This window comes from Diplotaxodon limnothrissa, linkage group LG13 (genome assembly GCF_057381915.1).
Source record: "Diplotaxodon limnothrissa isolate DT_005_m linkage group LG13, D_limnothrissa_male_GT1.1, whole genome shotgun sequence".
NCBI lineage: Eukaryota > Metazoa > Chordata > Actinopteri > Cichliformes > Cichlidae > Diplotaxodon > Diplotaxodon limnothrissa.
Window position 1 is genome coordinate 10,198,968 of NC_140608.1, and position 12,879 is coordinate 10,211,846.

General features: G+C 42.7%; 1 protein-coding gene across 2 annotated transcripts in view; it reads right to left on the reverse strand.

Moving 5' to 3' along the window:
* The window catches only part of LOC146619853 (transcription factor COE3), a 65,893-nt gene that overhangs the window by 49,920 nt on the left and 3,094 nt on the right, over window positions 1-12,879 (reverse strand). For both annotated transcript variants that reach the window (XM_085369166.1, XM_085369164.1), the window contains exons 5-6: window positions 12,062-12,135; window positions 10,319-10,387 (exon numbers count right to left, since the gene is read on the reverse strand). In XM_085369166.1, the coding sequence (XP_085225292.1) occupies window positions 10,319-10,387; window positions 12,062-12,135 (143 nt within the window). The remainder of the gene's footprint in view (window positions 1-10,318; window positions 10,388-12,061; window positions 12,136-12,879) is intronic.

Sequence of the window (12,879 nt, forward strand, 5' to 3'; positions counted from 1 at the left end):
AAAAGGGAGGCTAGAAACCGATTGTTCTTATCTTACAAAAGTGGCAAGTTTTATGTGAGGAAAACAGCATTTCACCCAGTGAACTAAATAATTTACAAACAAATACACCGTTGTCCTACAACCTTGATAAATACACACTCTGTGTATAAGAGGTCAATGTCAAGCATCCATAACACTCAGTGCTGTCTTCTTAAAGCTCCTGGTGTTACGTATGAGAGACTTCTGCCTATCTGTCTCACTCTGTTTAGCTGCAGTAGCTGCCATGCTGTCTGCATGTCTCCTGCTGCCGCTGATAGATCACTCTCCTGCCCACCCCTTCAACTTACCCCTCCTCTCTGCACCCCGCCATCATTTCAGGGAGCTTGAGAAATGGCTTAGCCATGTGAGGTTACTCAGGTACCAAACAGGCTGTGACCCTTTGACCCCCAGATCTGACCTTCCTGACCTGAACCTCATACTTTCTCCCTCTCCCCCCCCAAAAAACAAAAACAAATCTAATGCACCTTAGCTGCTCAAAGAAAATCGCAAAGCTTTATATCAACGTGGAGCTTTGACAATCATCTGTCCACATGACCTGCGATTTCTCCAACAGGGTCTGCTTGACACTTACAATAGAGAGGTGACGGCACGCAGGTTGTCCATCTCTCGTCTCGCCTGCCCTTATCTCCTCTCCTCTCCATCTCTCTCCGCCTTGTGTGCACAACTTAATAACCAAGCAAGGGGTAGATTCCCATTATGGAAACCCTGGAAAATGGCCCGGACATTTTCCCCCATATCTGGGATCTCCATCTGGAGGACGCACTCTCGCTCTCGCTGCCCCCCTTGTCCAATCTCTGTGTGTGTTCTGGTGAGCCTACGCTGCAGAGATGGCTTTCACTCTCCACTGGCTACAATGAGATTGGCGCACCAGGTTGACTCTATTCGACTCGACAACCCATTTCAATAACGTAACAAAACAGAACAGAGTGGTGATGCTGAATAAAACATTTTTGAGGGGTGCCCAGGGGGCAGTGTGGAGGTCTTAAATGATCTAAATCTGTAAAATTTTGAAACACTTTAGCAGACACATACATTTATGTAGCTATAATCTAAAATAGTGTCAACTTAAGAATAGCAGGTGATTCTTGCTAGCCTGAGCTGTATGTCAGTACGGCTCTTCTCCAATCAGGCTTCATAGCTAGACTATGCGGTTAATAGACTAATAAAGATTACACTGAGGTCAGCAAGTCACTAATCCCTGGCATTATTAGTAAAAACAAAGCCTACAGCTTTGCACTATGCACCTTATCCCATCTGAGTGCCTATGCACGTGCATAAAGTCCGAACATAATATGTGTGACTTAAACCATACAATGAGAAGAGAAAATAAATATGCTAAGAGCAGCAGGGGTGGACCAGGCCGGGCCTCTGTGGACCTATGTCATCGCTCCCTCTGGTCTCAGCTACACTCCCCACCCGAGCTAAAGGTTCAGTGATTACGGAGGCTCAACTTCCCTCTAAGAAAGCAAACCGGAGCTGCAGTCCAAACAAGGCCGAGCCAGCAGCGAGGGAGCACTGCTGCACCAGGCAGCTCGGGTTTACCGTCGCCTCCGACCTGGCTGGCCCCGGGGCTTGCATTAGTCCCCAGCCCAGCCTCCCTAGGACAAACAAACAACCACCACTTACACAGTCAGACGAGCAGTGAGGCAGGGAGAGCTGGTGCCACCAGCACTGTGTGGAGGGGAACCTGACCCAATTGGATTTGCTTTATCACCCCATATAATGACTCCCAGACTGGCCTGTTCCAGTGGTCGAAAGTAAAAGATTACAAAAAATATCTGCCTGCTTGCCATTCTGAGTTTGGCCCAAAATGGGCAGCTCCCCCAAAACAGATGGGGAGGCATCTCAAAAATGTTCTCTGCCTCTGGGGACATGTGGTTTTCCCCATCATTATATAACTGTAAACTCCTGGATGTCAGAGATTGGGGATAATAACTTTCAGATGTTGGCAGCCCGGGCCAAAGCTGGGACCTGCTGGATGGGAACAGTTATTTGGCAGAGAAGAGGAAGTCCGAGAGATTAGGACTAAGATGTGACAGGGAGGAAAGTGGATCTGGATGGAGCTCAATAGGTCCTGTTAGTCTGTTCCAGTGTGTTCGGTGTTGTATTGGGTCCTAATGATGACCGTGTGGAAGGCAGGGGCCCAGCGTGTGTGTGCGGGTGGGATAGAGAATGAGACATGAATTAATATCAAACCGCAGGAAATCATGTCATCGTGTTAACACGCTGAAATCAAGCTCAAGCGATCCACCACTTTTAGCATTCCATTTCAATTTTCTGAAAGATTTGATATGACAGTTTTAGCACTCCCCACTGCAGTGCAGATGTGCCACTAATTCAGAAACAGACACACCTCCTTCAATAAATGAGTCCTTATAGAAGTGTCATCCTGTTAAACCATTTTTATTGGTTTGTCTCACATGAGCAGGAGAGGATCATTGTTCACTGCAGACGTGGTTGCCGGTTGCTGGCGTGGTCAAGGTTTGGTCACTTAAACTCGCACTCCTCTAATGAAATGAAACATCTCTTCATATATATTTTTTAATATATTCCAGCTGGTCGCTGCATGGTAGAAAGAACAGCCCTGTTTTTCTTCTTTTTAAATTTTTTTCCCCCCCTTTACTTTAAAGTATCGATCGCAGTGCTGAACAAGCAGAGGAGTGTTTTTTATTGTAAATCAATACTGATCGATCTGCAGCCTGGGTGTTGAATATGGATCAATATCACACCAGGCTGTGGAGGAGATCTGATTTCAATTGGCAAGAGAAGCCCACAGCAGGTTTCCATCAAGCGGTAATTCAAGACATGGGAACATAAGTCAGATGGATTGATATAGACTAGCCAGGACCTTTCTTGCCACTGAACCAGCACAAGGAAATTTCTGTCATATATCATTAACGCAGTTGGGGCAGGCAGTAAAAAAAAAAGATGGGGAGCAGAGTACCTCAGTGACCCTCAATGAAGAGCTTTGGTCAAACACTAAAAAAATATGCCATTATTACTGTGAACTTTATGATTTTTATAAATAAAACCCAGAATAGAAAAACAACTGAAACAGTAAAAGCTGAATATCTACTCTCTGTGCACACACACACACCACAGTGTGGTCATATTCTGCAGAACTCCTGGTACTGATTATGCAGAGGTCAAGCTGAGATGCATACTGTAAGCTGTTATTAATTTACTGAACAAATGTCCTGCAGGAAAATCTGGTGCATGGTGAAATGTTTTTAGTACACTTATCACGGGGTCGATCTTTATTAAACCTGCACATTTGTTTAATTTACCACAGAAATGAGACACAAAATATCATTTAACAGCGCGCGTGTGTTGCAGAGGAGCATCGAGCATGTGTGTATGGTAAAAAAGCTGGTCACCTGGTTCATTCATCACTTGTTTGTGATTCCTGAACAGAGAGGCACTGTTCCAAATGACAGCATTGTAAAACAATAAAAACAGAGCTATAGTTAGAAATAACTTGTCACTTTTAATAAATGACACTGGTTCAGGGTTCTTTCTCTGGGGCTTCTCCTCCGATACATCCCAGGCACCCCTGGGGCCAACAGAGCAGCCAGCAGACCAGCTCGTTTCCCCGAGGTAACTGATGACCCTATCCCTGAATTCCCCCCATCTTTGTCCTGTGACCTCACACCAGCGGGAGCAGGACCATGTCCGATGAAATCTTCAGACTGCTTCCCATCCTAATCTAGCCTGTGTCACACTACAAATTGCTACATTCAGAAAATGGAAAAAGATTGCGGCGGTGGTGGAGGGAGGGACTGACAGAGGTAGGGAAAAAAGGAAGGATGGGCAGGGAGGGGGAGCAGAGGAGTGTGCATCGACAACCAGTCCCCTAAGAAAAATACTTGAGGAAAGAACGACTCGGGAGATCCCAACATGGAATCACATCTCAGCGAACATATTGATCTGATTTACAAAACCTCCACTCTAATGCGAAACAAATGGCGTGGGCGTGAACTGGTACTTAACCATAAAACCCCAGCATTACTCCGTCTCCGATGAAATACCACATATATCCCTCACCAGGGCCTAATGTGCTGTTTTACGGCCAGATACGACTGAGGTTGACCCAACAGTTTGTTTGACAATTAGGGGAAACCTAATAAGGATTGAATGGGAGTAAGAACATGCCAAGAGAAAGAAAGGAGACTCTTTTTCAACTGAAAAAATAGCACAAAAAAGGAAAAAGAAAAAAAAACACACACACATAGGTCTGAGTGACCTAAATGTGATTCACAGAATCGGGAGCTGTTCGACAAAGATCTTGCGTCATTAATGCTTTAAGGAACCAAACAACATCATCACAACAGCTACAAAGTTTAATTATAAAGGAGAGCTGCTAAATATTTGAGAAAGAGTGGCATGTTTTATTTACCTCAGATTTAATTTCAATAATGTAGGATTTTCACCACGGTGGCTTATTGCAGCAGTGTGTCGGGGAACAGTGAATAAATCTCGATAGAGTGTTTTCGCTCATAATATCAAAATAAATGATCGCTCCGCAGCTGGACATGAAAACTATGGAAAAACAAGTCGGCGAATAAAGATGGCAAACTTTAACAACATATAAAGACATACACCAAAAAAAAACAAAAAAACAAGTGAATAAATAAATATAAAATCTTTGATAACCTTTTCTTACTCCTCTTCGGCTTGTGTGTGTGTGTGTGTGTGTGTGTGTGTGTGTGTGTGTGTAACTGTGTGTAACTGTGTGTAACTGTGTGTATACAAGGTCCAGTGTTGCTCTTGGCCCAGCATTCATCCCATCACCCCAGCTCTGGCCTTGTTTCTGTCAGCAGTGAACCAGGGGAGTAAAAAGTGGAGGGGGTGGGTGGTTCGGGCAGCTAGAGAAGGAGAGAGGAAGAGAAGGAAAGAGGGAAAGAGAAGGGGGGTGGGGTTGGAGGGGGGGAGGGGTTGTCTCAATGGACAGATGGACTGCTCTTTCTCAACACATGTGGAACCATGTTTCGTCTTTCACTGCCGTCAAGCTGGAGCCGAATCCGTCGCTCTGTTGGCCCGCGCCACTTTCGTACTGCACACCTCTCTCTTTAGCACAGCACACACACACACACACACACACGCGAGTGTGTGCACACACTCAGAGATGCAGGTACACACACAAAACACATGCACACACGCCACACAAACATCTCCGTCTTTCTCTGCACACATGTTAAAGTCATCACCCCTGCTCAGCGCTAGTAAAACACAACACCCCCGGCTTCTCTGCTGTTGTCAAGTCTTGCCATTAGCTGATGCCACTGGGGAATCCTACCCTAGTGAGGTGGGTCTCCCTCGGGAACGTCAGGCACCACGTTACATTCAGCCGCCACTCATGTGAACCCAAACATGTGAGCATAATTTGGAAAATATCATTTATACTGTGCGTCTTTGTACGTGTCTTGACATTTACAAACTGCGATAAAACCGACATGAGGGAGGAGGGAATAGAAAACAGGGCGAGTATAATTTGAGGTAATGTTTTGCTTAGTGAACAGTATTACCCAATCCTGGATGTTGGAGCACTGGGAAGGAGGTTCTGGCTCTGGGGCTGCAGAGAGGGTCTGGGTTTCATTTCTCGGCAAGTGCAAGCCAAAGGAGGGCTGCCAAGTACAGCTTTCACTCTCAACACTTCCTGCTCTTCCTACTCTGGCTCGGGAGGAGACAGGCTTCACTCAAACATCACGTCGACTTAGGCAGGGGTGGCCAGTTTATTCTCCCATTTCTCAATGGGCGTGAAAAACTCACATCTGTCACACGAATTACACCAAACACAGCCATAAATCCAACAGCAAGATGGATATTTTATTAAGCCGCAAATAATAAGACATTTGCAGGTGTTTGCATGCGTGTGTAAATATAATAACAGAGCATTTCCTATACATGTTAACAGCTTTAAATGACTCACTGTAAAATCTAAAGATCCCACAGCTCAGTGGTATAATGTTAAAAAGAGAAATAAAAGTAACACCTGCAGCAATCAACTCTAAATCAAAACAACAGTGACCCTATCCACTGCATCATTTTCATTATGGATGGTGGGATGGTGTTAGATTAACACTACCTACCGAGTGCCATCTTAATTGCTCCTCTGCAGATGCAGTGAAAACATGTCATTTAGGCACTTCATAAACAGACTTCTCTTTGCAGGTTATCAAGTCAGCCGCTCAGTGAAAACACACCCTCTTTTCCAATGCTGATGTGCAATTAAAATGGTTTTAGAAATCCTCTTTGACAGTCCAGGGCTTAGCCAAAAATGTAAATGACATTAAAGGAGACAATGAATTTAATTTTGTTTAATGTCCCCTTTCGCTGATTCTCATTTACATCACATTTCCACATAAAGGGCTGACCTTATAAATACTGGCATTTGTTCAGCTTTTGGAGGTAATCACGGTTTTGCACAAACCAGATGGGAGCGCACAAATTTTCCGATTTGTTTCTTAGAAGGCCGAGGGAACCACATGCGAGACGTTCTAAGGCTGCGGTCTTTTGTTTCTGGTAAACAACTTGACAACAAGTCAAGTGCACTCTGGGAAATGACCTCGTAGGTGTTCCACAAATGAACGATAACGCAAAGTCATTTAGAAAATACAGGCTCACTAATGAGGGACATAACAGAAAGCTAAGCAAAATCTACATTAGGCAAAAATTTAATTGCATTAACACACGAACAGGTGCGGTGAGGCCTTTATAAATGAGCTAAATGAATAAAAGCCTCCCACAGCACAACCATGTGTGCTGACCAAAAAAAAAAGAGAGAGAAAGAAAGAGACAAGGGGAAAAATAAGGGGAAAAAACAAGTCAATGTCATGAATTATTCAGTGGCTGGGCTGCACTCCAAAGGTCAGTGCTCTTTGACCTTTGTGACAGGAAGTGAAAGGGAGGGCCGTAGCCGCTGGAATAAATGAAGCTGACATGTTTAGATATGGTCCAGAATCTGTTGGTGAATGGCAGCGTAAACTCACACACCTTAAAAAAAATCCAAATTCATACACACATTTGCCGCTTGTCTGTTTCAATGCTACTTGCATAAATTGCTCGAGATCCCTGTGTAAAATGTGACCTTTGAACCCTGACAGTCAGAATGAGTCATTTTCTCTCCTCTTTCAACAACATGTGCCGTCTTATTACAAAATCCATGTGTAAGCCGGAACAATGTATCTAATCTTTCACACAAGAGAGGACAAAGTCAATATGCAAGAGAGTGAAGGCAGATACCCAACCAGAGGAGTCACCGTAAATTGAGTTATGTTTGGCTATATGTGTACTGTAAATGGGAAAACCATCTAATCAGATATTGGGTGCCTCATCACTATATTTCTAAAGACTTAAATTACCAGTTAAATCAGCCTACACTCCCACTTACTTTAAAGGACCATTAACTTATAAATGTGACAACTGTAGCACTGCTGGATTTATAAATGAGACATAGCAAAGTGTACAGCTATGCGATCATAGCAACAATGCTACAATTAGTGGCTGTTTCCTTTATTTAACAAGCACGGACTGACTTACTTTTTTTTTTTTTTTTAGTTTCTGGTTTGATGTCTGAAGAAAGGAAAAAGAGTGCTCATGCTCTTAACAGTGAATCGACTTTTTTGTAGAGCAAAATACAAACTGACTTTTGCAAAAGACACTGAAACTTTAGTAGCACATATAAACCCACCCAAATGCAGCAAAAATAGGGCCTTTCTTCATCCAAAAATTAATATGAATTATGCAAGGGCATCAAATGTAAGTGCTGAAATATTTAAAGACCAAGCAGTGCTGAAACTTTGTGACAGCTGTTGGGCCTATATCTAACCAACTTTTTTTTTTTTTTTAAAGAGAATCCTTCCTCTTCAAAAATCTGAGTGAAAATCTGTATCAAAACTCTGAGAGAAAATAGGGTAAACAGATGTCTGGCTTGACCGCAGGAAAATAGGACACATTTGGAATGATAAGTTTCCCAAACTCCGTTGGATATGCCAGATCCATGGGAATGCCAGTTAATGTCTTGCTAGATGCCAGCTAGCTGTGTGCGCTTTCCCCTCTTACCATCTGGGAAAATGTTACAGAGAATGAACGCCATCAATGATTCACTCCAAATCTGTTTCTTAAGGTTCGGCCATGCTACTGTTTCTCTGGGAAATGTGGCAGTGCTAGCTGGTTTTCATACTGTAATTGTAGACAGATGAGACGTGCCTGATTCAACAATCAAACCTCTCCTCTAGGTTTATGTCACTCAACTATGTTCTACTCAATTGGAAATAATCAGTTTCTGCCAGCAGCGACCGCAGCACAGGTGCCTGTAATGATGTGCATGAGAAAATGACAGATGTAACAGAAATGGCTGTAAAACATGGAAGCTTTAACAGAAAAGCTTACCCATATGCACAGCGGGAAAAGTCAAGTAATTGCAGTAAATAAGCTTACATAGCAAGCCTACAGTGTGCTCTGGCCGTGTCCGTAACTCTTGCTAAACCCTGCAACCTTTCACAAGCACCCCTCTCTGCGAGCCTCCTTCAGTCACTGGGAACCTGTGTGGGTCTGTTAGGGTGAGCTGACGGGCTCATAGTTACGACATGGAGACAATGGGAGGGTCTAATGAGGAACATATGCTTTTGTGTTTCAACAGAGCTGCTCATTGTGCAAGGAAAGGGATACTCTACTCCTATTCAGACTCGTCACAATGAAAATCCGAGCCCTCCCTGAGCCAGTTGAGCTTACAATATCCATCCGCTTCTTTCTTCCCTGTTCTTTTTTTCCCACCCCTCTTCTTGACTTTAATTCTCCATGCATTCATTTTGCTTATTGTACTTAAGTTACATGTTTTGTCCCGCAGATTGAAGAACAATGGCGTGCGAAACTCTAAACAGTAAAAGGCAGCAGAGCAGCACAAAGCAAACATGAAAGCGGCGGAAATCAGGAGACGTAGACGTCTCAAGTTATATGTTAATGTTTGCACTATCGCTGTCACTATTGTAAGGAACAAATGCACCTGACTAATGAATTAAGAAATCCTTGCAATCCGGCGAGAAAAAAAAAGGAAAAAGCTATACTCTTACGATGCCCTAAAAAAACCCTCAATAGTTTTCTTGTACTTGCATTGAGATACATTCAGCCACAGCAACAGCATGAACGACATACAAGCAGCACGCGTGTGTGTTTGAGGATGTGCATGCGTGTGTGTGGGTGTCTGTCTGTCTGCGTTTGTGTCCTTGTCTGAGTGTGCATCTGCGTTTATCTACATGTGTGTCTTTGTGAGCTTGACTTCAGACAGCAGTAGCTCTGGTAATCCATCCAGGCTCCCAGGGCAGCCAGCTCCTACTTTCTGATGCATGAGAAGCCGCTGGAGTGGAGTGGCAGCAACAACTGCTCAGCCCTATTTGATTACTAATAAGAGAGTTGTCCCCTCTGTCAGATACCAGGCATTCTCCACTAAGCAAACAGTGATTCCAGCTAGTCAAACATTAGCATTGCTGTCTCTCCCTACTACGTGGTGAGAGTTACATTGAGATCGACGCTCAAACTACACCCCCTACCTCACCTCTATAGCCACCGAACACACATAAGCACATAAGCGCGCACACCCTCGTACCACCAACCTAAACATATTCACATTGACCAAGACCTATAGTTTCACAGTGTGAGGGAAAATGTCAACGCCTGGAAGAAGGCCATTTATTCTCCCACTTTATAAAGTGATGAAGGTAATATAAAAGTGGCAGATAACTAGCCTGAAGGTGCAGAACAAAACAGCAGACATAAAATGTTTATCCCTCCTAAAACAAAGCTTTAATGGCACCTAGCTCACAGCTAACTTGAACGAAGGAAACAGTCAATGAAAAACAACTATTGACAGTGTAAGCATCACTGTCATAAACAAAGAAAGGAAGCCAGCCAAATAAATGCGAAGTTGCCTAAGCTAATTAGGTGTATTCCCAGCATGATCCTCTAGTGATTGAACCACCTGTGACTGAACAAACCCTATCCAGGTGGTGACCGCCCCTCAGTGCACAGGTACTTGGGAAAGACACCCCTCAGCCACTCACACAGAGTCACCCACAGTTCCCACACTGTGGGCTGTAAGATGCAAGTCAGCCCAACTGGGCCGTCTGGTACAGCGGGAGGGGACTAATTTGTTCACTAGCTCATCCGTGTGCCTGCTCATCCACTCAGTCACTCATGCATTTAGTCAGTCTGACGCTCACTCATTCACTTACTCATTCCCTGTTCGCAAACACAGAAAAGGAAAAAGCTGCACACGGCCTACCTGTCAATGATCACTGGGTCTGAGGGAGTCTCGTTCCTGTTTCCACAGCTTTTCTTGTCACAGCATCGGCTACAAAAACATAGAAAAGTGTGTTACAGGGCAAGCGATACTTTTCACAATAAATACAAATAAATAAATAATGCACAAAAAAAAAAAAACATGCATGTATTACGCGTATCTGAGTGCTTTTGATATGGGGGGTAAAAATTACCATGAGATTTCCTTCACTCAATCTATCCTTTCCATTGATGCTGATGGCTGATAAAAATGGTGAAAACAACATGTTGTGTTGTTTGGCTTAGTGTTGGAGGGGAGGGGAGTGGGGATTGGGCCAGGAGGCAGGGGAGTCACTTTTCACAGCTTCAGCTTTTGTTTACCTCTAATTGCCAAGCTGCTATTTCTGAGGGAGATGCAAGGTGCCACCCTCAACCAATATTTCTGCGGGGCATTTATCAATTATGGCCTCAAAAGCACTAATCTATCTTCCACCACATGTTTCAACCATCTCCTCCCTAAGCCTATAGCTAGCTGCCTTTCACTTCTTTGATTGGGACTGGAATAAAAAAAAACAGCAAAAATAAACAAATACATCATCCCAGCTTCCATTTGAAATGAAAACATATAAACATATGTGAATAAGATTGATTTATGCCATATGGTGCAGAAAGGGAAAACAAAGCTTTTGTGCAAAGCTACTGTCAGTCAAGCACACGCTATTTAAATATCCCTGATTTACATGACTTTCTAGAAGCAATAATAAAAAAGTGTTTTATGGCTGCAAAGTACTGAGAAAAAATATATAATTCAAAAACTAGTTTATTACACGGCTAAAATAAAATATGCTTTAATTAGATAATATATCAAAAGAATATTCTCATTATGTATATCTTCTTATGTGATAATAGGCAGCAGTTGTAGTAGTTGTTTTATTCAGCAGCAAAATGCACTTCCCTTTGGAAAAAAAAAAATATTACCTCTCGAGCACGACCATATTCAATGTGTCACAAATAAGTGATGGATGCTTGTATAAATTGAGCGTGAGTGATGAGTTTATGCATGGAAAAAGACAAATCATTCTCAGCTCTCATGCTGCACTTGCTCTCAACCAGTAACTTGAACAATGCACCGGTGCAACAAAGGAGCGGTTAACCGACAGTATCCGAATTCAATGTTCACAAAGCTCATGCTGAGCTCAACAATAACAACAAAAGGCGTTTTTCCTTTTAGTATCAATGACACCGCTGAATAGCAGCGCAATATGAGTGGAGATTTATGTGGTTAAATGACACTAAAAGGCTTGCTGATCATTGTTGACAGGTGGGATCAACTGAGAATTGAGTACAAAAAAAAAAAGATGCATAGCATGCAGCATTAATGCATAACAGAAGACACATTGTCCCCGGCATGCTGATATATAATTCTTAAAATATAAAAACAAACTAAAAGATTAAAAAAAACAAAACCACAACTTATGTACTTTGTCACTGAGTGTTTATTACACATTCAGTTCCCCTTCACTGGAAAAGACAGTTCATTTTCACTGTCATATTCATATCAAAGTTGAATCACATCATATCAAAGTTAGAAATGACAGCAGCTCTCTCTCGCTCTGTGGCTGCTGAAGGACCACAGGACAGTTTTGGCTCGCTGCATCACATCATGAGTGTCAAAACTTATTGAAGGGGAGGGAATTACTTTTTGCTTGAATCTGCAAAATGGACAGAGCAGGAAAATAACGCTTACCTGCACATAATTTCATGAGTAAGAAGAACTCTGCACATTTCTGGATTCTTGTCTTGACCCTCATAAACTATGGCCTTTGAAACAAAATGAGATGGAAATAAAGTGAAAACACAGCCGTCGTTTTCAACACACACATCAAGAAAACTCTTGAACTGGCAAATAATTAGGCTACTGTTTAACAAAATAAATCAGGGCATGAACACACGTGATGTTAGAGCAACACAATATAACAGATGAGACCAAATACTGAATAGGAAATGTGGTTCAAATAATCCCAGCATTCCCCTGTGCTGTAAATTATACTGATTTCTATAAACATAAATGACTGTCTAAATTTAACTATTAAAAAATGCACAAATATCAACTGCTTCTACATTTTTGTGGCAGCAATAGTAAAAATGTATATAAAAATAAAAGTAGCAATCCATATATTTAATAATAATCATAAACTGTATTTTTTATTAATCTGGATAATATGTGGCACAGACAGACAGAGGAAGAGAGAGAGGGGGGGAGACAGAGGGATTTTCATAAGGAGAGATCCAATAGAAGTGTCATCAATATGCTTATAATCTGGGGATATTTGGGGGAAAGTGTTAATGGGCAATCTGTTGTTTATTTTGAGCCGCTAACAATGATCTTTCTGTGGATAAAAAGCGGTGTCTGGCGGTACGGTTGAGTAATTTTTGAGCATTGGCTGAAACAGATGGCGTGGAGCTATCAGTTCTGCCGCTCTTCTCTCCCTCCCTCGATCCCTCCCTCCTTCTACCATTTCTAAGGATAGACACTTTACTCCCTCGTACGCTGAACCGGCACCG